We start from the raw sequence: 25180 nt of genomic DNA, 5'->3' as shown, positions 1-25180 counted from the left end.
TTTTTAACTGTTAATCTTTAGTAAGAAAATTTTATCCAACCATTTTTCAAGGGAGCGCAGAATATTGCCCTCTCTACCTAGTTGGGAAGGTAGGTTTCCCGTTTGTGTAAAGAAACATCCTGCTCTTCAAGTTAAATGAACTTTTAGTTTCCAGTTGTGACCCTGCCCGGGTATGCCATCTTATATACTTTGATTAGATCTCCTGTCAATCAACATTGCTCTACATTGAAGAAACTTGTCTCCTTTAACCTGCCCCTATATGACAATCCCCAGAAACAGGCATATTTTTGTTGCTCTTCTTGGAACTCCTTCTATGGTTACGATGTTATGTCTGCCTTGGGGATGATCTTCAGATTAAAGGTTTGGAGAAGTATGTAACGGGCCAGCTGGCCTCCTCTAGGTAGAACTGTTAAGATAACCCACATTAACAGCAGTCATAGTGCTTGAAAACCCACTATCAGGCACTGGGTTTGTAATTTGTGACTATAAGAAAAGCTGAAGCTTTCATTTGATCTGGGCCAAAGCAGAGATTCATGCAAATCAACAAATTATTCAGACACAGTTCACATACTGTAAATCATATATATTTGAATGACAAATGAACCCACAATAGCAAAAATGTAAGACACAATCAAAAACCAACAATATCCAGTATAATTAGATTTTGACAAAACAAAACTTATACATAATATTGCAAAGTCATTTCTTCCTACTTGAAACGCATCTGCTACGATAAAAAGCTTACAACACATACAAAAAGATAACCAGTGTACTAAAAGTGATCAAAAGAGGACTGGCGAACCCTCCAGGAGCGAGTGAGAATATAAACAGCAAGCTTTTAAAAAAATATTTTCCTGTGAAATGTAACATTTTGGATTGTTCACACAAACCTTTAAAAGGTAGTTGCTAAGGATTTAAAATGCCATTTCACATCAATTTAATTGTGAAAACCAACCTCTTTTAGAGCAATGTTTTAATTTGCTTTCCCAATGTGAAGACTCAAAGAGAACTGCACTACAGATGGGAAATGACTAAAATCATTTCTTGCCCTCGCGCTGGGAATAAGCTGGGTAATTTTCAAGGCTCGGGTTTAAACATATTATTAACAGCTATCTCGAAAACCTTGGAACTCGTGCGTTTAAAACAGTGAACTTGATCCCAATTATACAAAATAAGAAATGTATTCCGCTTAAGTCTACTTGTTAGACGCGAAAGTTAACAGTATTAAAAATTCCTTATTATTAGTTCATTTTGCCATTGCTCTGAATAGTTCAGAAATGATTGTGCAAATGTTCCTGTAAAAAAATACTTTGAAATATGGCTAATGTGCACAAGAGGTGTGTGTTAGATTAGCACTTCACCTGATCATAATGGTGAAGCACTGATTGCAGACAAGTATTGGCTTTAGTCTTCAGGTCCTATTCAAATACGAGGAAGCAGAATCCTGAATGTACATTTTTAAAGTTAAACAATTTCATAAACCAGAAATTAACTGTTTGACAGAATTGATTTTGGAATTAGACTGATGCATAGATGTGAGAATTCTTGGGCTACCTCAGCACAGGTAGAAGAGCCAGGGTGGGTTCCTCATTCAAACTTTATCAAAGCTTATTGAAATTGGCAAAAATATAAGACATTAAATAATGAAAAATATTAACACAGAACTGCAATAATGTACTTCATTGGTATTAGATACTTTGGAAACCTTTATATCGCCAAAAGTTTCCAAAATATTGCAATACTTTAATTAAAACTGGGGAAAGAAACTGTCAAATTTTAAGAATCGATTCACATTTTATTATTTGTGTAGTTATTAAAATAGACTTTAAATCTGATTGTAAACCATTCCCCTGCTTGAATCCAGTTAATCATTTTAGACATTATTGCTTAACCGATAAACAACACATTATAGGTACCAGAATTAAATTGTACTGGTTTAAAATGATCGTATTTACAGGCAACAAAAAGTTGAGTGTACAGTTCAAGATACATTACATATTTACAGCCAACATAAACTTTCTACTGTAATATTCTTAAACAATGGAATGCATAACCAGAAAAAAGGAAGAGGAAATTATTTGTCCTTGATTGTCAGAACAGATTACTAAACTCAAAATATCTGAATGAATGACTCTCTTGTACTTGTATAAACGACACTTGGTATAAGAAATGATTAAAAATAAAATCACAGTACACCTGCATACTGTACGAGCCTTAAAAACCGGGAAGACTTTCATACAAATAGAAACATTTCATGATCTATTGGGCATGACTGTGCTTTTAAACAACGACAAGGGCAATTTAATCAGGATACGATTATCTTACAGTCAGTTTTAATGTTGCTGAAATTCAGGTTAAAAACTTCAGTATATCTATACAATTTTTTTTTATCTATAATGCAGATGTCACAATATTAAAAGGTCTAGAATCATACATGTTAAATCATACCTTAAATGCCACAAACAAAAATGAAAAGCATAACTGTACCAGTTTCCACAGCTCAATCACCTTTTGTACCGAAGAAGGAGAACGTGGAAAGATGGAAACCTGAGTGGCTGTAGCTGTCTACTTACGAGTGAAACATTGTACAGTATATGTTTTCCATTTAATAACAAAATCAGAACAAGCAAAGCAAAAGCAAAGCCTTTCGCTTAAGGTATGACTTAGTAACTTACCCAGACAATGCTTTCAAACTCACAGCATTTTGTAAAAGTACAAACAAGTACTTCCATACTAAGCAGATAAAAGTAGCCAATGAAGAGCTGGATTTAAGGCCATAATTTTATGTTACATTTGACTATTTCAAGGAGTGAAACAATTATTTATCCTGCAGGGGACAACCTGTTTTCAAATATCAGTGTTTCTATGTTGTCAACACCACAATACACTCTTTAGAAAAGTATTGCTGCTCACCGGATCACCTTAGAGATTAAAATGAGCTCAGTTTTTTAGTTTAGTTGGATGACTAACATACAATCAGTAAAAAATATTAATTTTGAAAAAAGTGCTTTACAATGTTAAGTCGCCTATTAGTGATTCAAAATGTTCCCAAAAACGTACTTCGCATTGTGAATGCTAACACACTGACGTGGCTCCAATACAAAAAAGGTAACAAGTCACTCCTTTTTATGCTGCTGTAAGCTTGGTAATCAGGAAAAGTGCTTCTACAGCTTTAACAGAAATACATATATATTTTTATGTGAGCAAAACATTAGGAAGATGGCAGATACATGCAAAGGCACCAATGGGGAGAAATGTTATAAGCAAATGAAATGTTAAAAGCAAATGTAAAAGACATTTATATATTTCTTTAAAACAAAAAGCAATAATGTACAATATATTCTATTTCAAATTTAAATACTGAAAACTACTAAGATTTGAAACAAAATGCTGTCATTACTGCAATTAAAGTGTGAATTACACTTGGTAATTATACAATTCCTTAACAACAATGTGTTATTTGATAGGAATACTTTTTATCAGTACAATACAGGTCTTCAAGCTGCTTGCATTTACTAAAGAAATATAAAGGGAAAACTTGTAATACTTTAACTTTAGATTGTGGTATGCATCACAGGGACAGTCACACGAGCAGTCTATGGAGTGTTTTCTGAACACCCCAACATGTGACTCTGTCAATGAGTCTTGCGATTTTCTATTTTGCAAGTCAGGATTCTCAAATTCCTTCCACTGATTTCAAACAATATTTTAATAATATCAGGACAACAAGCAATTTGTTTGTCATAATTTGCGTATGCAATTTTCAAGACAGCACAGTAAAATAATTTCTTAAGAGATTTAATAGTGGACACAACCATGATCATTGCATGTAAGTGTAAGGTTGATTGCCATTTTTAAGGGACAAAAGTGTGCAAATCAAGTTAGCAAAACATATTTTAAGTAAAGGAATGCTGATATTTACAGATCTATGGTCTGATGAAAATGTCATTTATTTTATTAAGTTCTACACCAACATGTGCAATCCTCCGTTTTAAAGCAACACTAACATATACCGTATTTAGCCCTTTGCATCCTTTGAAAGCTTGGCTACTCAGGAAACAGGAAATTTTGAAGACTTTCATAAATGCAGAAGAAGCATTTTTTCAATCAAATTTTAATTCCTGTGCTGTACATCTGGGAGAAGTATTCTTCTTATTCTTTGTCAGTTAGAGAGGTAGCAGCAGTAATTGGATGCTTCAAACAGAGCTCTATGACAGTACAGTTTACAGTAATCAGAGGCTACTGGTGACTGTTCCACATAATTATTCATACAAATATATACTATGAACTTAGAAGAATAATAAAGGTAATTTTTTGCATTTCAAAAGAAGCCCCAAAAATATAAAATCATATTTTTGCCTTCTCCATATTACTGCATCCTGTTTTTTTTTTTAAGAATTTGAAAAAGTAAGGATGCAAAAGGTTAAAAATTATTCTATTGCAATTTGCAGGTGCTGGCATGTTTTGTTTTTTAAAATAGTACAAATTCTGATAATTTACTATTACTCTGAAATGAAAGTGAAGTAAATGACAAAGTATTTCTGTCACCTGCTATCATATTTGATGGACTCCCTGGTGCACTGAGAAACTACCTAGAAACTCTCACAGGTGAAGCAAAGGCATACACTTATTGGGAGCAGTTTGTCCTAAGATTTTTAATACACTGAAATTACTTCTAATTCAAAAGTCTGGAGTGCACTGCACCTTTTCACGCTGTAGTTAATGTTTAATTATTGAGCATACAAAAACTTGTGTTCATTTAGCAATGTGAATAAATGACCAATTTTCCAGGCAGAAGTGGTGAACTACTCTAGTTTGCCATTTTACTCTGAACCTTTCTGTTAAATAAATTCAATCATAAGCAAGTATTTTGAAGCTCCTTAGAAGCTCAAAATACAGATGCAACCAAAAATGGTCCTAAAAATTGACAAACATCACAGACTTTTAATTTAGTTCAGGAAAAGGCTTGTTCTTATAGTCACTATTTGTTCTACACTGCATGATTAAAGACTGTAAAGCTGTGCTAGACACACATTATTTAAATATGGGGTATTACATTCATCACTTAAATTAACCTCAATAATAAAAGTACTTAAGGAAGCAATGAAAAAAAATGTTTAACATATCTCATGTCTGAAACAGAACTAATACAGTTCTCTCTCTAAGAAATTAGAGAATTAAGAGATGAAACATTGAAGGGAAAAAAGAAGCATTATGAATTTCATCGTTTTTTTTTAAATGACCATGTATTCAAATTACTGTGAACTTTACCTTTTACAGTGCAGTCCAGTTTGGCAGAAATAAAAAAAAAAACATGGATATAAAGTGCCTTTGAAAAATTACGTTTTTTTTTTCAGCCAAACGTCTGGCTGGTTGTGGCATCTGGTGAAGAAGTCATTTGTGTTCTGTTCTCAGTCACATTAACCAAGGGGAATTCTGGGAAGTCTGTGCCTGATCCATGTTCCCGCAGATTCACTTGTCCGTTGGCAGTGCTGAACTGGGAAGAGATTCCAGATCTGGCGCTCTGGAACTGAGATCGGAAGTTCTGCTCAAAGGCAGCTATCTGAAAGGCTTGGTGGATTGTCTGCGGCTCATTTTTTTTTGAGGAAGTCACCTGCTCAAGAAAGTCTTCTGCAGGGGAGACAGAAGAATGATTGGGTTCGTCCCCTGAAAATGAGAAAGAGTGTTGGGAGTCTCCAACTATTAGCCCAAAATGAGACTTCTCTGAGGAGGACCTCAAAGGAGAGTTCATCCCTGACCGAAACCGGCTTGTCAAAGTGTACTGTTTGTCAATTGTGGAAAACAAAGGCTGGCTTGAAAGACTCTGACTCTCAGTCACAAATGTAAGGCTCTGGTTATTTAAATAGGCATCGTTCTGGCTAGTTCTTTCCAAGGCTTGCTGAAGAAACTTAGAGTATTCCTGGAGCATGCTGGCTTTTTCTGTGGAGGGTGCCTGGGAACTTGTCCCAATAGCCTCAGCCTGATTAACCTCAGAAACATCGGAGGAGTTAATGGATATGCTCGAGGTCACCTCTGTGTCGGCCACACTGAAAGATATTTCAGGCTGTCCATTTGCCTTGTTGGAATAGTGGTCCAGGAGAGTTTGAAGCACTTCGTCAGGAATAACATTCTTGTCGTGGTTAGACTTAATTTCAACGTTTAAGGTCTGCGTGTCTAAAATAGAAGCTGTGGTACTCTCATCAATGACACTGGCCACAGCCGCCTGGGTGACAGAGGGCTGAGAAGCGATTGTTCCCACATTAAGGGCATAATCCCTACTGTTGTTGGTAGCTGCCTGCAGGTACCTTTTCTTTTTTAAGAACTGCATGGCATCATCATAATTGGTACTGTTTGCAACTGGTTTACTTGGGCCTTCCTGAAGGTTGTCTACCTGGTCCATATCTGCGTTGCTCTCTACCTCTAGAAGGCCTTGCTTGTCCACAAGGTCAAACGTGTATTTGGTGACCTTGCCGTCTTCAAAAGAAGACAAGGGAGACATGTTCTGGTTCTGCTCCAGGGGCGGCTTCTGGCTCCTCTTGTTGCTGACCTTTTTAAGGACCAGTTTGGGAGGGTGGATCTCTTCGGCGGCTGACTCGCCCAGCTGCCTGCCCCCGAGGGACGAGTGAGGCAGCTCGACAGAGTACTCGGCCACCATGTACTCGTCTTTCACTTTGGAGGCGACTGCGAACATCGGCAAGTAATCGTTCTTGCCAGTCTTGGGCTCCAGCTTCTCGTCGCCGCTGCCCTTCTCCGGGAGAGCCGCTAACGTTCTGGACTTGTCACTGCTCTTCTGTCGCTTCTTCTTTGGCAGCGGGCTCTCCTTCGGAGGCAAGGAGAAGCCCAAGTCCTCCTCGCTCCCCAGCAATCCAGCCTTTGCGGCGGCTTTGTTCGCCTTCCTGTCCCTGTTCTCATGGCACATGCGCTTGTGTTTCAGCACACGATCAGTCCTGGAGAAGTACTACGACAGAAGGAGAAGGAATTAAGGCCTGCGTACATACGACAGACGTACTGAAGCAGCTGCTAGCAGTTAAGTCAGTTAAGAACACAGATGCATGTAAATGAGTTTATACTTAATTTCCATACTTAAGGTTCTACTTAATTAAAAGCAGAGGAAGCGGCTTTCAGTAAAGCCACATTTTACAGATCCATCGTAGATTCCTTTTTGTAAAGAAAGGTGGGTTCTTACTTGATTGCAGTATTCGCACTGGTAGGGCTTTTCTCCACTGTGGGTTCTCTTGTGCCTTTCCATGTGGTATTTCTGTATGAATCTCATACCACACTCATCACAGCGAAAGGGTTTCTCACCTGTCAACATGCAAACAGACCGCATCTCGCTTCATTACTGCCTTGGCACATCCGAGGATGGAGAAACATCGTGCTCTTTGAATAATGCGAAACTATGATCTAACCCCTTTATCGGAACCGTGATTTCCCTGCAGACGGAAGATATGCCTTGCAGTGCGCTATCAATACGAGCTGCATGTCCAATTTATGTTGTTTGTAAAACAGGTGAAGGAACGATATTTACAGCTTGAGAGGAAAAAAGAGCCTCACCCATACTATCATACCACCACAGAACTGAGAAATGGGAAGGCCAAATTAGAAATCAGCTTTTACTGCAAAACCTTTACATTCGGGAAAAGACAGAAGCAATCCTGCCGGCAGAGATATAAAATTCAAGAAGCAAAGCACTGAGGAGCAAAGTGGGAGACGATGTGACAAGTACAAGGCCTGAACTTCACTGGAATGATGCAAACACTTGGCATCATAACGAGACAGCTTCAGTGTAATGCACTGACTGAACAGCAGGGGGAGCATAAAAGCAAAAGTGCATTTCCAGCCACCGCCTTTACAGAGCTGAGAGAATCAACCCTCAGTCCCAGCTATAAAATTCTTTAGCCTATGGAAACCATGGCAACAAAGCTGCCCCACGTCACATCATCCCCACATGGGCTTTAAAAACACAATGTACGGGGCATGCAACGATCCGAGTCAGACCAGCTTTTCCTGCTCTCAAATCAGATTTCTTAAGGAAACTCAATGCCCGAATTTGTAAATTGGGACATTGAAAATGGGCTAAAGGGCAAAAAATGTTTCCGCTGCCGACATTATAATCTGTATCACGTCATTAGAAATTCTCATCCTACCAGTGTGAATCTTTTCATGTCTTTGTAGCAGGTACTTCTGGATGAAACGCATATCACACTGGCTGCACTGAAATGGCTTCTCACCTGAAACAACCAAAGAGAAGACATACTTTGTGTGCATTACATTGCGTTCTGTTTTTTTTGGAAATATATTAAAATACCAGTCACCAAGGAAGGATACACGGAAATTAAAGTGTAAAGATACAGATACATGTGCAAAATCTACAAATTCCATAGTCATTCATACAACAAAAATACTATAGAAGTTCTCAGATTTATCTCAATTGCACAGTAATGCATTTTAAAAACGTCCCTGCCAGGTAACCACAGTGATGGATAATTAGTGCGTTTTCAAAGCAGAGGAGAAGCCCAGGATGACAGACTGCCAGGAGCTCAAACACTGCCTAGTTCTGTAATATGGCGAAAAAAGACAGTGGAAATGAATTTTGCTGAGGTGGTGAATGAACTAAAGCAACATGGGGCAATAGCTCAGCCCCGTCCGTACCTGTATGGATGTAGACATGTCTTTGTAAATGGTAGTTGGTTCGGAAGGCAGCGGTGCAATGCTCACAGACATGAGACTTTGGACTCTTAAGTCCCAGTGATCCATCTTCATTAAAGGTAAGAATCTGATACGAACAGAAGAAGTAATTTACTGTGTTTTGTGTCTTAAGACCAGGTTTTAAAACAAAGTACAAAAGTTCAGAATTACAATTCATTCAAAGCCTACATTCCTCCTGCAGTTAAAATTATGTTGCATCATCACCCTCTAATTTATCTGAGATGATGTGGTTTGTAAAACTTAAAAAAGTAGGTGAAATCTGTTAATCCCGTTCAATTTTGATTGAATCAAAATGATGACGATGCCAAGAAAAAAGACATTCGACAAAGTCAGTCAAAATTCGTACAACCTGTATAGTTCAGGAATTTAACATTAAGGAATTACTGCTTCATTTCTCAATTTTTAACAAAGGAGCACGTTAGAGCACAGAGTTTAAGCTGTGTCAGAAAATACTCTTTTTGATATTAATAGACTTCACTGTGTTAGACAGGAAATAAAAACAGCTCAAATATGGGTGATCACAACTCTATAATTAAGTAGAGTGGCAAGAAATAAACATTGAAAATAAAGAGACCTATAATGTATTTTCCACCATTACTTCTTTACATTTCTGAGTCTTTTGTTAAAGTGTAATATTTTGATAAATTTAGTATTGAAGTTGTAAAAATAAACAATTAGCCCTACACACTGGAAAAGAATAAATAGATAATTAATTTTATATTAGTTATTTTATATAGTCACTAATGTCATATCGATCATTTTCCGATTCTTATAATGATTTAACTAAAAATCACAGTGGTGAAAAAATATCAACCATGAGATTTACGAACGTATAAAACTGGTCCACTTTTATCACATTCAAATTAAAACATTCTGTCCCAACAAAGCACAGAAGGCCATTTGATTTTTGATGCTCAGCACTGTAATACTTTTTGGCATTAAACAAAATAAAGACAAATCTATGCACCTTATTCAGGCAAAATAATTGTCAAAACCAATCAATTCCAACCTTCCTACATGCTGCAAAAAAATGAAAAAACATTTCATAAAAAGAAGCCTAAAATGGCAATTGATGTCTTTTCTTGCCAGTACATTAAAAATTATAGTTAAAACTCACATGATCTTTAAAGTTCAAGATAATTATATGAAAATTATACTGATTCAGATCAATTAGAATAAATTAACATAAGCATAAATAAACCGTGTTAAATAGGTTTGTCTCTTTTTAATACAGTTCTGGCAGGAGGGCACTGTTTTCTGCTGTAATTTAGGGTGGGCATACTTTTCAGGTTATCATTTAACCCTACAATTACAGTCAGAGCCACTGAAAGACATTCCCTTGATGTACCAATCCCCACGATAACATGAAGATGCCCCGACAAAGAACATACCACAGATTACAAAAATATACTGGCTATGGTGTGAAACCCTGTCTTAAATCCACTGGTATGTACCAAGATATTAAGCCTAAGGGCTTTCTGTAGTGATGAAAGTTCAACTTTCTGTTCCTCTTTTGTGCATCAGAAGGAGATGAAGTTGAACACACTCGTGCCTGGAAGGCTGGGAGATATCGAGTGAGAATACCTTTGCAGGAGAGTGCTGCTTTCTTTTCTTCTTTTTCTGACACTCAGCAACTTCTCTAGACTGCTTCTTCTCCTTTTTCAGCTGCGCTGCTTCCTCAGACAACTTCATTTCCTGTTTGACATCTACCTACAAAACACCACAAGGCTACTAAATGGAGATACACAGGCAGAGGCTCTATCATTTCTAAGATTAACAATCTAAGCCAGTTCATAAGAGGACTTGTGGCAGTGCTGTGACTGGTATAATCAGTAAGCCTAATACATCTGAATGTGTGTCTAGTTTTCTGAGTCCACGTCATTTGCAAATTATCAGCATAATAAAGAAAAATGCTATAATTTATGTGGAATTGTAAATTCCCCATTTCCAGTATTTTTTTCTATTTAAAAAATTAAGGTGCAATTTCAAAATAATATTTAGAAGACATAAAGAGCGTCTGAAAGATTTCCCTTTGTCCATCTCTCCACTCTGGCACATCCTTGTTAACCAACGGTCCAGCAAGTCACAGGTCTGACTCTGAGCAGGAGTGAAAAGGCAAATGTGGCCGAGATTCCCATCTTCAGAACAAAAATCAGCTTTGGGATTAGCGAGTTAAAATGGTAAGAGAAAATTACTTGGGGTTCATTTGTGTGGTGAAACTGCACAGGCTGCATGCAGATGTGCAGTGAGGTCGGAGTGAGCTCTTTCCAGCTTGGTGACTTAATGAATTTGAGTAACTGACAGACGTCACACGACACTCATCAGTTAATCTGATGCCGTCGTATTTAGTGTGGATCAGTGAACCTTATGCATCCCTTGTTGTATTGCAGAGAAAAATACAGAAAGACATCAGACCTGAAGTCATGTACACACATAGAAAAATAACACAGCTTACAGAAGCTGATGCCATGATATTCGACTACGTCATAAACCTCCAGAAGCAGCCAAAGCCCAGAGGTATATTAAAAGTAGGGCTTAAAAACAAGATGCTGTTTTGTGAAACAACAGTCCTATTTTGAGCGACACAGTGACACAGTGGTTTGCATTGCTGCCTTGCAGCGCTTTGGCTTCACTGCCTGTGGTGCTATCTGTACGGAGTTTGTATGTTCTCGACATGTTCCTGTGGGTTTCCTCTGGGCGCTCTGGTAGCCTCCCACAGTCCAAACACACACTGGTAGGTTAGCTGGCTCCTGGGAAAACTGGCCCTGGTATGAGTGCATGCGTGTCTGTGTCTGCCCTGTGATGGACTGGCGTCCCGTCCAGGGTGTATCCTGCCGTGTGCCCACTGTTTGCCAGGTTAGGCTCCGGCTCCCCTCCACAACCCTGAATCGGGTGAGGCAGTGAGAAAGAGGATACGATCTACGGCCCCGTGTTTTCTGGATCACCCCTAGGGATTCTGTTTGTGCTTGTTCTTCCCGGAGCTGGTCAGATGATCTCTGACTGTGCATGAAGATGCAGTATCCCACAGTGCAGCAGCAGTGCGGCAGCAGGGAGGGGACCTACTGGCAGGTGCATGGCGTAGTGTAGCTCTTGGGAGAGCCGGTCGTGCATGTCCTGGTCCTCCTCATCGTTCTTCACCGTCTCCTCGTGGACCATGAGCTCGTCGTGGGGGATCAGGTCGTGCTGCGGGAGCCGGCTGTCCTGCAGGCCCTCGCCCTCGTCCGCCAGGATGTCGTCGTGCGGCATGCCCCTGCCGCCCGCCCGCGTCGCCGCGACCTGCTCCTGCGCCACCAGGCCCCGGGGAGGCGCCATGTCCACTGCGCTGCTGCATTTCAGAAGGATACCCTCCAGCTTGTCGTCGATGTTCATTCTGAGCTGACGGGACGCTGCCGTTCAGGACCTGTGCATGTGAGAGACCAGGGAAAACGGGCTCGCTTAGTTTCCGTTCCTCACTAGAGGAATATTCCACATCTCGGAAAGGACAGCTCCCATGTAATGGCTAAATAAGCACAGAACATAATGCAATTCCATCTAGGGGTGTCTGTTGTGCTGTGTATGTCCCAAGAGATCAGTGCGAATAAGAATTTCAATGTACATGTACATACGGCAATAAACTCCTCTACTACTACAGGTGGCACAGTGGTACAGTGGTTAGCATTTGGGCTCAGTTCCGGGGTGCGATCTGTGTGGAAGTTAGCGTGTTCTCCCCGTGTTTTCGTGGGTTTCCTCTGGGTGCTCCAGTTTCCTCCCACAGTCCGAAGACATACTGGTAGGTGGACTGGCTTCTGCGATAGTGGCCGTGGTGTGAGTGGCACTGGCGATGGATTTACTGCACATCTGCAGGGTGTATAAGATCACCTTGCACCCAGCGCTTCCTGAGATAGACTCCAGGCCACTGTGACCCTGGACTGGATAAGCGGTTATTGAAAGTGATATGATGACGACGTCTCTCACATCCCTTGTTACTATAAAAAGAGACCCACTGATTCTGATCGCTTTATTCTAATCTTTTGTTTAAAACCTTAAAAGTGAAACAGGTTGAAAAGCTTAAGTGTTGGGACAGTGAAGTGAAATCTCTGCTGTGTGCATAGTGAAATTCGTATTTCAGATGAAAAGATTAATATGAGGTGAATGTCAGCTTTTGTTTCTGGGTTTTATTTTGCTTACATGTTTAGCCGTGTTATAACAATGACATTTTTGGGGGTTCAACCCCCCAATTTCAGGTGAGTAAATGTTTTGGGAGTTAAGTCTTTATGTTAAAGTAGATTACACTAGTGTACAACAGCTCAGAATGAATTGTGTCCCTGCCCACAGGCAGCACTGTGATCATTCTGTATTGTAAATGGAACCTGAACTTACAAGCGACCCAGCCTTGAACAGCAGAGTTCTCAGAAATAGGTGCCAAAAGTTCCATGAAACAATTGGGTTAAACTTAGCTCACCAAGCAGCTTGGCACAATCGAAAAAGTGAAGTGAGCCAACATTATCCCAATTGTTTCTTGCAAATTGGCACATCTTCATAATTTCTCAACTTTCAATGGCTGTGGCCTTTTTGCAAACTGACTTTTTTTCATATCCATAATATTTTTGGCATAGATATCACTTCTTTATGGGTCTATGAAACACAAGACAATATTTGTATCGTATTACACTTATAATAAAAATAATATTTTACTTTATATCCTCTAGGTAGGCAATAACTTCATTACATACAGAACATACTGTACAATACACCTGTAAGAGGACAGTAAATTAATTCTAACTGGATTTGCATTTGTATATCACTTTTTTTCATGTTTGCTTCTAGGCGATACTATATGACGACTGTAATTCATCGTTAATATACATGAACAAGAGCCAGTAAAATTTAGACGCTTGGGGGGCTGGTACTCCCACATTTTGCACGGCATACCCAAAGATTATAAAGAATAGCACAAAACAACCGTTTCAGATAGGACGCTGGTGCTGTTTAATTCTGATATGTATGAAAAGAAGTTTCGATGTAGTTTTAACATCGGCTATCTTCCAGAAAGCAGGATCTCGCTTGCTTGTTTGACTCTAGGGAATGTACAGTATACCACCCTGTCTCCTGCAGTATGGCTTGCAGTATGAATCGCTTTTCAGACAATCCTCTGAACGTGACCAAAACCGGTTACTGAAATATTAGCACAGGAGACCGTGTAAATTATACTGCGGGGTCAAGCAGGATAGGTGTCAGGTCTTACGCTCGAATGATTATGGGGTATTTTGGTCTTCTTTTCCAGGTACACGTTCAACGGTGAAACATCAGTAATTCATCGAATACAATGTCAGTATACCCACATTTTTCTGGTTAATAGTGTCGCGGTTAAAAGCGAGAGAAAGTATTATTACGTAAAAACGCCGTTTCACAAGCGGAAAAATGTCCGAACTGCTTATTTAAACCTGAACTACTATTTTCCCGACGTAGTGAAGCTGTAACACGACATACCCTCAAAAAGGTTAGCCTATAGGTCATTGATAGCTACAGTAGTAACTGCAACTCCATTGACATTTTGTAACTTAGTGTCTAGACTACCATTTAGCTCCATTAAGTTATTTCCCCTATACGTAATGTACATTATGTATTTCAGATATTATTTCTAGCTCATCAGCTCATCACAGAGGAATTTACAAGCGATGTCGTCTTTTAAACAATCAGGAACAGGCTTTATTTTATTGACATCAAGGCATATTAATTCCCCAAGGGCAACTGTAATTAAGATTAAATTCAATGACCCGATCAGGCTACGTTTCATCTAACCTTACATCTTACGGGTGTGCAGATGTCTCAACCCGAGCGCAACCAGGTAGCTATGCTCTTATTTTTTTTCCGTGCATACTCAAAATTTTAACCTTCTACTTTGAAAGCTAAAATGTTGACCCAAGCAACTTTACAAAAACAGCATTCAACCAAATTAGTACACATCAGTACATATGTGCTATGAAAAACAACAGAGAACTCTCCAGTTTTTCCAGGATCCATAAAAGCATATTATCAGAAGACACAAAGAGCCGGCCCATATCTCGGAGATCCACTCATTTTTACTTGCATTTTAAGCGTGTCCATTGACAGGTCAAAGGAGTTGGATGCACGCAGACCTCACCCACAGGATTTTAACACAGCCAAACCCTGGTACGCAACACTTTTAAGACTTTCAATTGAGTTATTGGCTTAAACACACATCTAAAAGGTAAGTGCATTGCCCTCCCCCGTCACTGAAACAAATATGATGGGTTTCTTTCAACTTTTAACATTTTAAATGGACCGAATAGCTGCTATTCAGTGGGGGGGGGGGGGGGAGATTCTCATTCTGAAACATTTGCGAACACCAATTTTCCTTGCATCACGCCTTTTACATTTATTTTAATTTGTGCATTTCAGCATTTGATTTTCTTGAATTGGTTCCTGCGGGGTCCAAGCAAGATTCGTCCCTTCCTTTCTAGAGCATGCATGTCTTTGGGCAAAGGTCCGCACTCGCTTGCCAACCGGTCCTGTGGTGTTTCTTGTGCGTGCAGACTACAAAGTCGGCGGCAAAAATAAAGATACAAAAAAAATAACGCCTTCACACCACAGCACCGAACAACAAATAAAAAATAAGACAGACGTCACAACGCGGAAATGAACGGGTTAAACGGTAATCGTTGAGGACTGCTTGCACGTCAGATTTTCCTATCGCCGCGGCTGCTTTAGTGAATTTGTGTAGGGTTTTCAATGTGTCCGATCGTATTGGCGATCTCGGCTACCTGAGGCTGCCGAAGTTGCAGCTGAGACCAAGACCACCCGCAGCCCAGCTCAGTTCACAGGACTCGGACCAGGAGCCCGCAGCGCAAAAGCGACGCAAAAGTGTTGCCTTTCGAGACGAATTCACGTCACACCCGCCTTATGTCGGAAACTACACAGACGAAACACGCAATCGTTTAAAAGGGGGGGAAAAAAAAACCCCAACAAAACAAAACAAAACCAAGAGCAAATCGAGCGCCTCTGCACCTAGTTTTGAAGGCCTGCTGGCTTCTCTTCTTTCCCCTAAAACACCAGCGACAAACAACCGAATCGCACTCACAAAGACAGGTAGGTGGCGAGCCTGCGGCTGGCTCTCGCTCGCTATTTCCGAAAACCCTCCAGCATTACGAGCCCTGCCGCCGCACGGACGTGCCCGCTGCCATTCACCCGACTCCGCAGCGTCAAGAACGATGCAAATTCCCCGATGTCGCTTCGCAATTAAACCTGCGAACCGAGCGGAGGCCTGATTGCCTGAGATCAGTCACAGAGACCCACACACACAGAGAGAGAGAGGAAAAAAAAGGAACAGGGAGAGAGCTAAATCGCCAAAAAAAAAAAAGTGCCATTTTTGAGCTGGACCCGCACCACGCCACGACCGGCTCCCCGCGGCCCGACGAGTAATGCGTGTTTAAATGTCACGTACCGGTTCTTGTAAGCGCAATTAACGCCGCCCTGTAGTCATGTTTTGTCTGCAAAAGTTTCTGTGCTGAAGCTCCCAATGACAGCAACAACATTCCAGCTCGGAGTCCCCCCGCCCGCGGTGCATTGTGGGATGCGCGGCGCTCTCGGCGGAGCTGCAGCAGGCTCGGCGCCCTGCCTCGCACTTGCTCCTCCGGGTTTGTCTCTCTGCGGCAGCTCTCCTGCTCTTGCTGCTCTGCAAGCTTTCGGAAACAAAAAGACACACACACACACGTACACAAAGAGAGAGTTGTGGGGAGGGGGAGGGGGGGGGAGCTGTTGCACACCCCCCAGTGTGGGCTCAAAAATCCCAGAAATTAAAAAAGCAAGACACTGCAGCAGGCCTCTGAGAGAAGAGATGTGGCCCTTTAGTTAGAGCTCTCAAACCAAGAGTTAAAGTCAGGCCTGGTAGCGGTAATATTTTTGAAAAGACTCTCCTGGGGGTGAGAGCTCTATTTTGGGAAAAATGAATCATACAGCTAGCATCCAGAAATGTGTGATGTGCCCTGATGTCTCCCTGGCCTCTGAATCATGTGTGCAGTCTTCAGGTTTGCTCAATGTACGTTATATGGTCCAGAAATCCCGCACCGCTGTTGACTGAAGGGGGAACCAGCCACACAGCTGTGTTTTATCTTCGGCTGCTCTGAGTGGTGCAGCAGTCACTTCTTACACCAGGGCATGTCAGCCACAAGGAGTGGCAAACTTCACAACTGCCATTCCAGACTCCCAGTGCTACCACACCCCTCTCTTCTCTTTCATTATTGATGCATGTGGCTGCTGCTTACTGTATATCCAAGACTTTTTTTTAGTATCCATTTACATAGCTGAGGATTTAACTGCAATTATCTGAGTAAACTAACCTTGCTTATACTGTAGGTACAACAGCAGTGCCTCCCCTGAGAATTAAGCTCATTAACATGCAGTTATGTGTCCAGAGATCTAACCAATATTCCACACTGCTGCAGGCCCACGGTTTTTCTTTACTTCTTTACTGATATTCTTAAAGCTCTCAATCAATCCCATACTCTGTTCCCTTTTTTAATCATAATTCACACTGTTACTGTCAAAATGTTATAAATAATCCTAAACGTAGCCTGTTAAAAACCAGTCTTGATCAGCTGTTCTTGTTAAAAAAGTTTGGTTGAATCATTTATCTTTTCCAAACAAATGTGTTTTTTTTTGTCCATATTTTTAAAGTAGCTCCGCCTTAATAATAAAAAGAGATGCATAGCTTCCAGCAGTTGGAATATGCGGTGTTCTTGATTAGCGGAAACAATCTGCATTATATATAGATTCCAAACAGCTTGATGCACGTTTATTAAGCCCCTGCCTCTGAGCCCCAGCTCTGCCCATCGCACTGCAGAAAGAAGCAAGCTGGTATACTCTTGACTGATGTTATGCCAACAGCAGCCTAGTGCCAAATGTGCTTGGAAGTTTGAGTTCTTTTATCTTAGATCTCATGGGCTGCTGCACCCAGGATGAAAAAAGTCAAAATGCCCGTTTGGCCCATTTCTCTCACACACTCTGTGATGACATTTGAACATGACCAGTTCACGTGGCAGACGTCCCTGAGCGCTTCGTCCGTCTCTGACAAAGGTACTGCAAAAAACAAAGCAGGCGGCGCAAATGGTTATGTGCAAATCCGTTTACCGCTTTAATTAAAAACAAAGATTTCTGTACGCCATTTGGATTGTAGCAGACTAAAAAAAGCTTTCGTCAGTCTTCAGACGGAGTTATATGGGCAGGGGGAGGGGAGTTTTTAGTTTCCTAATATGCTGAAAGGCCTAGTTTTTATGAAACTAGGTCCTTGGCTCTTAGGTTTTTGAAGGTGATATTGTGGGGACTGTAGGTCTGAGGTATGATTTATTATTTATTATACCAATGTTTTGTAGATTCTTATGTATTAATCAGAAAAAATTCTTCCAAATAAATATGCCAGTGTTCAGAATGACCAACAGTGATTACAGTTTTACCTCTGCTGCTGTGTGTACTCTGATATTGAATTAACAGAAAGATTAAGTGCTTGAATCCAAATGTAAATTTCACCCATCTGTTCATTCGTGGTGTACTTTATACGTCTTTAAATCAAGGGATTTGTGGGTACTGCTTGTAAGTGTTCAGAAATGCAGCGGCTGGTCTAAGAGTATCAGGACATTGTAGCAGTGAAGTTTCGAGGATTTTGAATGTGTTGCGGCAGGAACAGCAACCTGACGCCAGATTTTGTCTCATTGTGAGAAGCTTAGCAAGACGGAGAGAAGCTGGCAGTTGGATGGGAGACCTCTAAGTAAAGTCAGGTTGCTTTGGTAAATAGTGTTTTTGGATTAGTGTGAGGCACTGTCTAGATCAGAAATCCCGACCACTGTGATAACAGGGGCACTGTGCTATTGAAGGAAACAACTTTATTAGTGAACTAAAATATTGTTGAGAAAAGAGGCATTTCCATATTGCAGAAATGGAAATTCTCAGAAGTAGTGGACAGAAAAAAAGAAACTCCTGGCTACATGAGGGGCTGTATATTGAAAGCAAGTTCTTCTGCAGAGCTGGCACTCAAGCATTAATTAAACAAATAATATCTCAGCATACTGAGGTCACATAGAAAACACTAGACAAGCCTCTTCCGTGGCTGTAAGAGGAAACCTCAGTGACTTTGAAAGAGGGGTGATTGGTAGAGTGCAGGAGCAGGAGCTTCAGTGACCAAGACAGTTGAATTTGCTGAAGTTTCTCATCAGCCAAGAGCAGCAACAATGGGAGGGAGCACATACTCCAGGATCATGACATCCCTGCATTGATTGGAAGTGCAAGGCAATACAGGCGAGTGACTATAGATCAATTGGAAGTCAATGTCAATCTGTAAACGTGAACCTGGGACATGAGCAGTTACCAGTAAGGAGTAAGGAGTAAGCTTGCAGTGATCAAGCCGCTCATCACACATACTATGCGTATTTGTTATTCGTGTGATGCAAAGAGCTCAGGCAGCAGACTATTGAGCAGTGAGCATGTTTTTTCTCTCCTGCCTGGAGGGATGTCTTCCAGGATGACAGTACCCTCATCCACAGAGCACATGTGGTCACCCAGGGGTTTGGTGAGTCTGATGCTGATGTTATTCAGAAGTCATAGGGCCTTCTCACTCCCTAGATCTGAACGTAGCAGAGCATTTATTAGAGACAGTGTTTTCCTCCTTCATCAACCAGGCATGAGCTGCATGACTTTCTCATGGAAGAATGGTCCAACGTCCCTCCGGCAGAATTCCAGATGCTGGTAGACTCTTTGCAACGGTGCATGCAGGCCATAATGGTCCCACAACTCTTCACTGACAGAAGAGTGTTTCTTCTTCCATCTATGGAAACCTATATGTTAACTCCAGAAGTGTTCTAAAACCTAACCCACCAGTGGGTCTCCTCACTGTGGCATCTTGTTTAGATATGTGCTAAAATAAAATGTAGGCCTATAGAAAAAAGAAAGATGGGATGTATTGCACCCTGCCTGGTCTCAGAGGACTGTGTTTCTCGTTTGTCAGTTCTTCCAGATCAATGGGTAACCTTTCAGCTCTATAAACTTTCATTACTGTACATCTAAACACTGTAGCCTCTACTGCAGTTAAATTGTCTCTGGCACATGGACTTGACTAAACCACATATTACCTATAAAATACATTCTATCCATCATTACACCCAGTGCACACTCTCGCCATGTGGCTCACAGACAGCAGGTCAACCCAATGTCTGTGGTGCTGATAAGAATGAGAGGACAGGGCAGGCTTCTGGATGAGACACAGCTGGGGGCACTGGAGCCATCAGAGCAGTAATACTACTTGCTCACTGCTACAAGAGCAAACCTCACTGCTGGGACTCAAACCTACAACCTCCAGCTGCAGCTAAGAGTCCAGGACTCTGAGCTGCCCCTTCTTAAATGATGGTTTTTGATCATTGACCACTAATCAGGCAAAATAGATCAAAAGACAAGAAAAAAAGATTCAGTTCAGATGAGGACACATACAGATACATATTAAAATTATTTTAAAGTTGAAAGTTATCAAATCAGAAACATTTGTAGCGACTAGTTTTGTTTCCAAAATCAGTTTGCTTCTTCCCTTTACATTTTCCAACTACTTTCAGGGATACCCAGTTCTGGTCCTGGATTTGTCCTCATTTTGGTCCAGTTGACCCAGTAACCAACTGGTTTGGTTTGTCAAGAACCGAGATAGAATGAAAATTCGTCCTACTGTATACATTATGCAGAAGATTATACAATGCATGCAATTTGCACTTGTGAACACAAGAGGGCAGCATTTACTGCAAAGTTATTTATTAATGTTACTACCTATGGTGTTCTAACAAAGCTTATATTTTGATGAACAGGCAGTTCATAAACAGGTAGAGCAAGTACATTCTAAAAATATAACTTCAGTATTATATTTAAGTTTTAAAGAAGTAATCTTAAATTTAAAGGCACTGAAATGTTGCTGAATCATTAAAGCTTCTCTCATTCCATCCATTCTGTTGTGATGGAGTTTTAAATCACAGTCCACGACCAACAGGACCACATTAAAAAAAAACATGATATAGGTTAGACCACTAAGTATTTCAAGATGTCAGGTGAAATTTGAGATACCAATTTTATGCATTTTCAATTCTTAATAGACCTCTCCATAAAATCCTGTTTGGCGTAAGAACAATTTCACTGCTTTACTGCTATTTGTGTCTGTTTATGTCGCAAGATACACTATACTTTCCTTAAATATGCAGGCATTATATGATACTTTGTTTAAAATATATCTGAAACATGGTCTGCATTTTTAAAACCATTGGATGAGCCAAATGAAAACATGAAGCCACCTACAGAAATTACCACAGATCTTACTGGCACATTAAGCAGGGATAGCACCTGCTGTCCGATTAGTGCAGCTTGATCTCTGTATGAGGGAACCACCCCTTCAGTAAGTTAAGACAGTTCCATGCCTGGAAATTCTCTTACTTTCAGCTACCAGCTTGGATGTGAAATCAAACTTATTTTGTCCTCCTACAACAAGCCTTGCCTACAAAGCATGAAAGCTCAGTCTGAAAGTGATCACTTACAGTAGGAAAAACAAATCTTTTTATCGCACCTCTTGATTATATTATTCAAATGGGAAAAAAAACACAATAATGCTGTTTCAGAAATCGAGAGACTGACTTTACTGGTCCGATGATCAATAGATAATTAGTCATTATATAACACTAACAGTTACATTAGTGTTAATTAGCCTCTGTAAAACCACAGATAAGTGTTTATATTGCTTTTGCCCTATTTCTAAGTACAAGCACAGCACGAAGGTTCTTTTTACAGTTTCTATTCATTTACATGCTACATTGACATTTCTCTGCATGTTGCTTTGTTTGCATCATGGCGTCTGGAAACATGCAAGGAAATTTTCCACAGGGCAACTTCAGCCTTGCGAGATCAAATGTTTCTGGGAAGAGACGTGGCAGTCGAGAACTGTATTACAGCCCACAAGTTTAAAAGAAGCAATTAATATTACATTGTGTAACATTGACCCAAGAAAAAGACATTTGTTTTGTTTTTGGAATATGAAAGGGTTATAGCAAAGTTACTCAAAACATTATGGCCTACACATGTCAAGGACTGCTAAAGAATCTTTTTTACTTTCGAATGCTCCTTTCCATCACTCATCTCTTCAGTACAAATACCATGCACATATTGGTTTAATTTGACCATTTAGATGTCAAGACATGTAAAGCATACCCAGAAATGTTGAGCATCTCTCAAAGCCCTGTCTTAAACAAATTGCACATCTTTACTGGAGTTGATTCAGGGGGTAGATTATAGTTTGTGATTTCATGTTACATATCATAAAACTACATACATTTCACAACTGCTTCGGTGACAACTGAGAAGATTAATTTTCTTGCATTGATTATTTGGCACTGCTGGCCTGTGTTTTAATATTAGCCTTCAAACATACAGTACATTCAGGGCTATACAATGCATGTTCTGTTCTTTTGCTAAAGACACACTCACTCACAGCATAAGCAATTTACTTTGCAAGTCATTCAAACAGTATTTGGCTGGCTATGCTACATTTGAAAAATATTGCTCTCACAGGGGATATAAAAGAATCATGATTCACGAGTGAAATGCATTGTTAACGATAATGTGATTACCTCTGCTTCCACAACCTTTCCTAAATTATACATACAACATCCACAGGCTATACTGAAAACAAAACATTGGACTTGTACATTTATACACGCACACACAAACAAGCAAACATCTGTATATCCACCTAGAAATAGCTACATGGAGCCTCATCGTGGCATTGTTTAGCTTTCTAACTCTATGACACAAAATATGAAGATTTCACACAGGAGAGCATCTGTCAAGTGCTGTATGATGTGTGGCTGCCAAACGTTAAAGCTGCAGTTCTGTTGTTGGTATTGTTACAACACTGATATACTGTCTACTCAGTGGAATATAGCAGCCCTTTGTACATGAGAAATACATACCCCAGCCTGTCCTCTGTTCTCATTACTGCACCCAGCTTGTCAAATCACACACGCACAGCCTTGCAAGAACAGGAAACATGCTGATGGAGTTTACTGTTGGGAGACTCAACAACTGAGTTTTGTCAATTGCCAATGGCAGTTCCTCTGACTACAGAACCCGTGGCACGATAAGACACATTTTATATTTCTTTATTATGTTGCGAAAACACTGAGCAATGAGGACCCTCGAACATCCCCACCCTGCAGGCAGTACACAGTAATCTGTCTTACTCAGCCATGCCCCGACACACTGTACCCCCTCCCCTGCCTGGACAGCAACACCAGCACTGTGTCCAATCTCCAGGTTAAGAACAGAAGAAAGTTTCACATTTATCCATTCGGTAGTAAGAAGATTGTTGATCAAAGGATGTCATCAAATGATTTCTTGAAGGAACCCAAAATCTCGCTTTCAGCCACCAAGCTGGGTGGCTTGTTCCCACAACCCTTTTGATAAAGACGCACCAGCCTTTTGGTGGTTAAACCATCAGGACAATAGCTGATGCCAAATCGTTTGATCAAGAGGGCTTACCTTTGGAAATCTCACACCTCATGTCTTTTCTTTCTATTTAGAAATGAGTGACATTAAAAGAGAACTGACACATATTCACTGATGTTCTACTTGTAGTCGTTACCCGCAATTAATAATAAAGGACACACATTTTGTGCAACTCTTTTATTATTATTCACTGCGATCTTTGAGAGTATAGATATAAATTCCATCATATTGTACATTATAAAATCAATTAGGATTTTCATTAGTCGTTTTGGCACATTATTAGAATGCTGCTCTATACAAATATTTTCCCTTGTCAAATGTACTAAATGGTTCCGTCTTTCCTGATAAACTCCAGCGGAAAATGAATCTAGATTAGAATTTAACTGGGTTGGAGGTAAAGGAAACAATATGTCTCATACATTTGAAGGCAACACTTACTTTGTGAAATTAACTTGTCAGGGTGATCTGGTATCCCGCAATTTACAGTGTTATTTTTGGCAGGTAGGCAAATTTAAGTTTCTTACCAGTATACACCCGCACATACAGATATAATTTAATTTTTGTATATGGAATGAAGGGCTCAACAGTATGTGTTAGCTAAGGACTGCAGGCCTAACAGACAGCAACATTACGGCAGATCTTTTAACAGGGAAATTCCCAGGTCAACAGGCCGTCTTCAGTCCTTACTTCCACTAACTTCCACTAAGGTTGAGGGAATAGTGAAAACTCACTTTTTTTTAAACTTCTAGCAACAGCTTTGTATAACTGTGTCTTCTCTCCATGTACAGTATAACCTTATAAATGTACACATACTCTATTGCAACTCATAATATTGTATCCAGTGAGAAAGGTTCACCAGTACACTACTTATCCAGTTCATTTTAAGTAACTCTAGGCTTTAGATGTGCTCATGGACATCCTGTGCTTGGAAAATAAGAGGGGAAGACTTTCTTCAATGTGATACCCAATGTGTTTGGCAAAGCTCTATGAGGGTGCGGATGTCAATTACAAGGGGAAAAATACTGTAATATATTTCAGAACTAGGAATAAAAACCTTATACCTTAAGAATTAAAGAAAATTACTTTGACTTACATGCCTGACTTACATCTTGTAAACCTTTAAAATATATTCATGTTGGTAAAGCTAAATTATTTTTAAGAGAAAAGGTTTCTTAGCTGTAGCCAAATAATCTCAAATCTAATATAAATACTTGTATTTCTTCAAGTAGTTTGTTATGCTGTACATGTTTTCTGGTTTTATGCTACAGTAATCAGCAAAGAGTCTCTTTTGAAAGGACTACAGTAAATCTAGGATTAAAACTTGGCATTAATGTAGCCCACCTTCATTTGAAGAAAAGTAAAAGTCTCATATAAATGTCAGTATTTAAATGCAATTTGAAAAATGCACTTCTAAGGTAAAAAAAAAAACCCTTCAGGTCCACAAAGAAAAAAATATTAGAAACAAATTGTCTTCTAAGTGGATTCAGAAACATAGAAGAAGTGGCAATTTTAGAATAATTAAAAAAAATACAAAAAGGAAACTTGTGAGTCCACATGGAAATCATTGAAGACACGAAATGTAGACACATTTCATGGTGCCACAGGAATCGTTTAACCAATTAATGTTTCTTTTTGTTTTTATGAAAACAATTATGCTTACAGTAAAAACATTATTTTGTGCCATTGTATATGAAATTGTGGGTGACCATAAACATAGATTTCCAGGCATCCAGTAGACAAGTTCCTAAGAGTGTCTGTCCATGCTGAGTTATGTAGTGTCTCCTGTTCTTGCTGTTGTGCTTTGCTTGTGGGGGTTGTTAGCTCTCATTTGGAATGAAATTCACATCTTGCTGAAACACTCTTTAGCATTGGTCCACACTTGAATTCCCTAAAAAGAAAAAGAAGAATATTTTTTTAAAAACTAGCAGTCATAAAACCAGAAGTACCTCATAAG

The 25180-nt window shown here is 39.9% G+C and overlaps 2 protein-coding genes across 3 annotated transcripts in view; both read right to left on the bottom strand.

The window, feature by feature from the left end:
• Positions 1 to 569: 569 nt before the first annotated feature.
• Positions 570 to 16225, bottom strand: znf148 (zinc finger protein 148). Of its 2 annotated transcripts, none has more exons than XM_088930326.1 (7): positions 16154 to 16225; positions 11773 to 12109; positions 10294 to 10419; positions 8653 to 8776; positions 8148 to 8231; positions 7187 to 7305; positions 570 to 6958 (listed from the first exon to the last, which is right to left on the bottom strand). In XM_088930326.1, exons 2-7 carry the CDS (start codon positions 12076 to 12078, stop codon positions 5354 to 5356), a joined length of 2364 nt encoding a protein of 787 aa, XP_088786452.1. In that variant the 5' UTR covers positions 12079 to 12109; positions 16154 to 16225; the 3' UTR covers positions 570 to 5353. The 2 variants fall into 2 exon arrangements, with proteins under 2 accessions (XP_088786452.1, XP_088786453.1); XM_088930327.1 differs by lacking the exon at positions 16154 to 16225 and adding an exon at positions 15791 to 15854.
• A 7163-nt stretch (positions 16226 to 23388) lies between these two features.
• The window catches only part of snx4 (sorting nexin 4), a 41536-nt gene continuing 39744 nt past the window's right edge, over positions 23389 to 25180 (bottom strand). The window contains exon 14 of the mRNA XM_088930028.1: positions 23389 to 25114. Within this exon, the coding sequence (XP_088786154.1) occupies positions 25067 to 25114 (48 nt within the window). The 3' untranslated portion in view covers positions 23389 to 25066. The remainder of the gene's footprint in view (positions 25115 to 25180) is intronic.

This window comes from Atractosteus spatula, chromosome 13 (genome assembly GCF_055471065.1).
Source record: "Atractosteus spatula isolate fAtrSpa1 chromosome 13, fAtrSpa1.hap1, whole genome shotgun sequence".
Classification (NCBI taxonomy): domain Eukaryota; kingdom Metazoa; phylum Chordata; class Actinopteri; order Semionotiformes; family Lepisosteidae; genus Atractosteus; species Atractosteus spatula.
Note: the sequence above shows the minus strand (reverse complement) of the source record. Positions and strands in the feature narration are given on the sequence as shown.

Bases quoted from the DNA above. Each gene is read 5' to 3' on its own strand.
- znf148 (XM_088930326.1), bottom strand. From the start codon at position 12,078: ATGAACATCGACGACAAGCTGGAGGGTATCCTTCTGAAATGCAGCAGC. The intron at 8,232-8,652 runs GTACGGACGGGG...TGGTTGTTTCAG, and splicing joins ACATGTCTACATCCATACAG to GTGAGAAGCCATTTCAGTGC. The intron at 6,959-7,186 runs GTAAGAACCCAC...CTTCTGTCGTAG, and splicing joins AGTGCGAATACTGCAATCAA to TACTTCTCCAGGACTGATCG.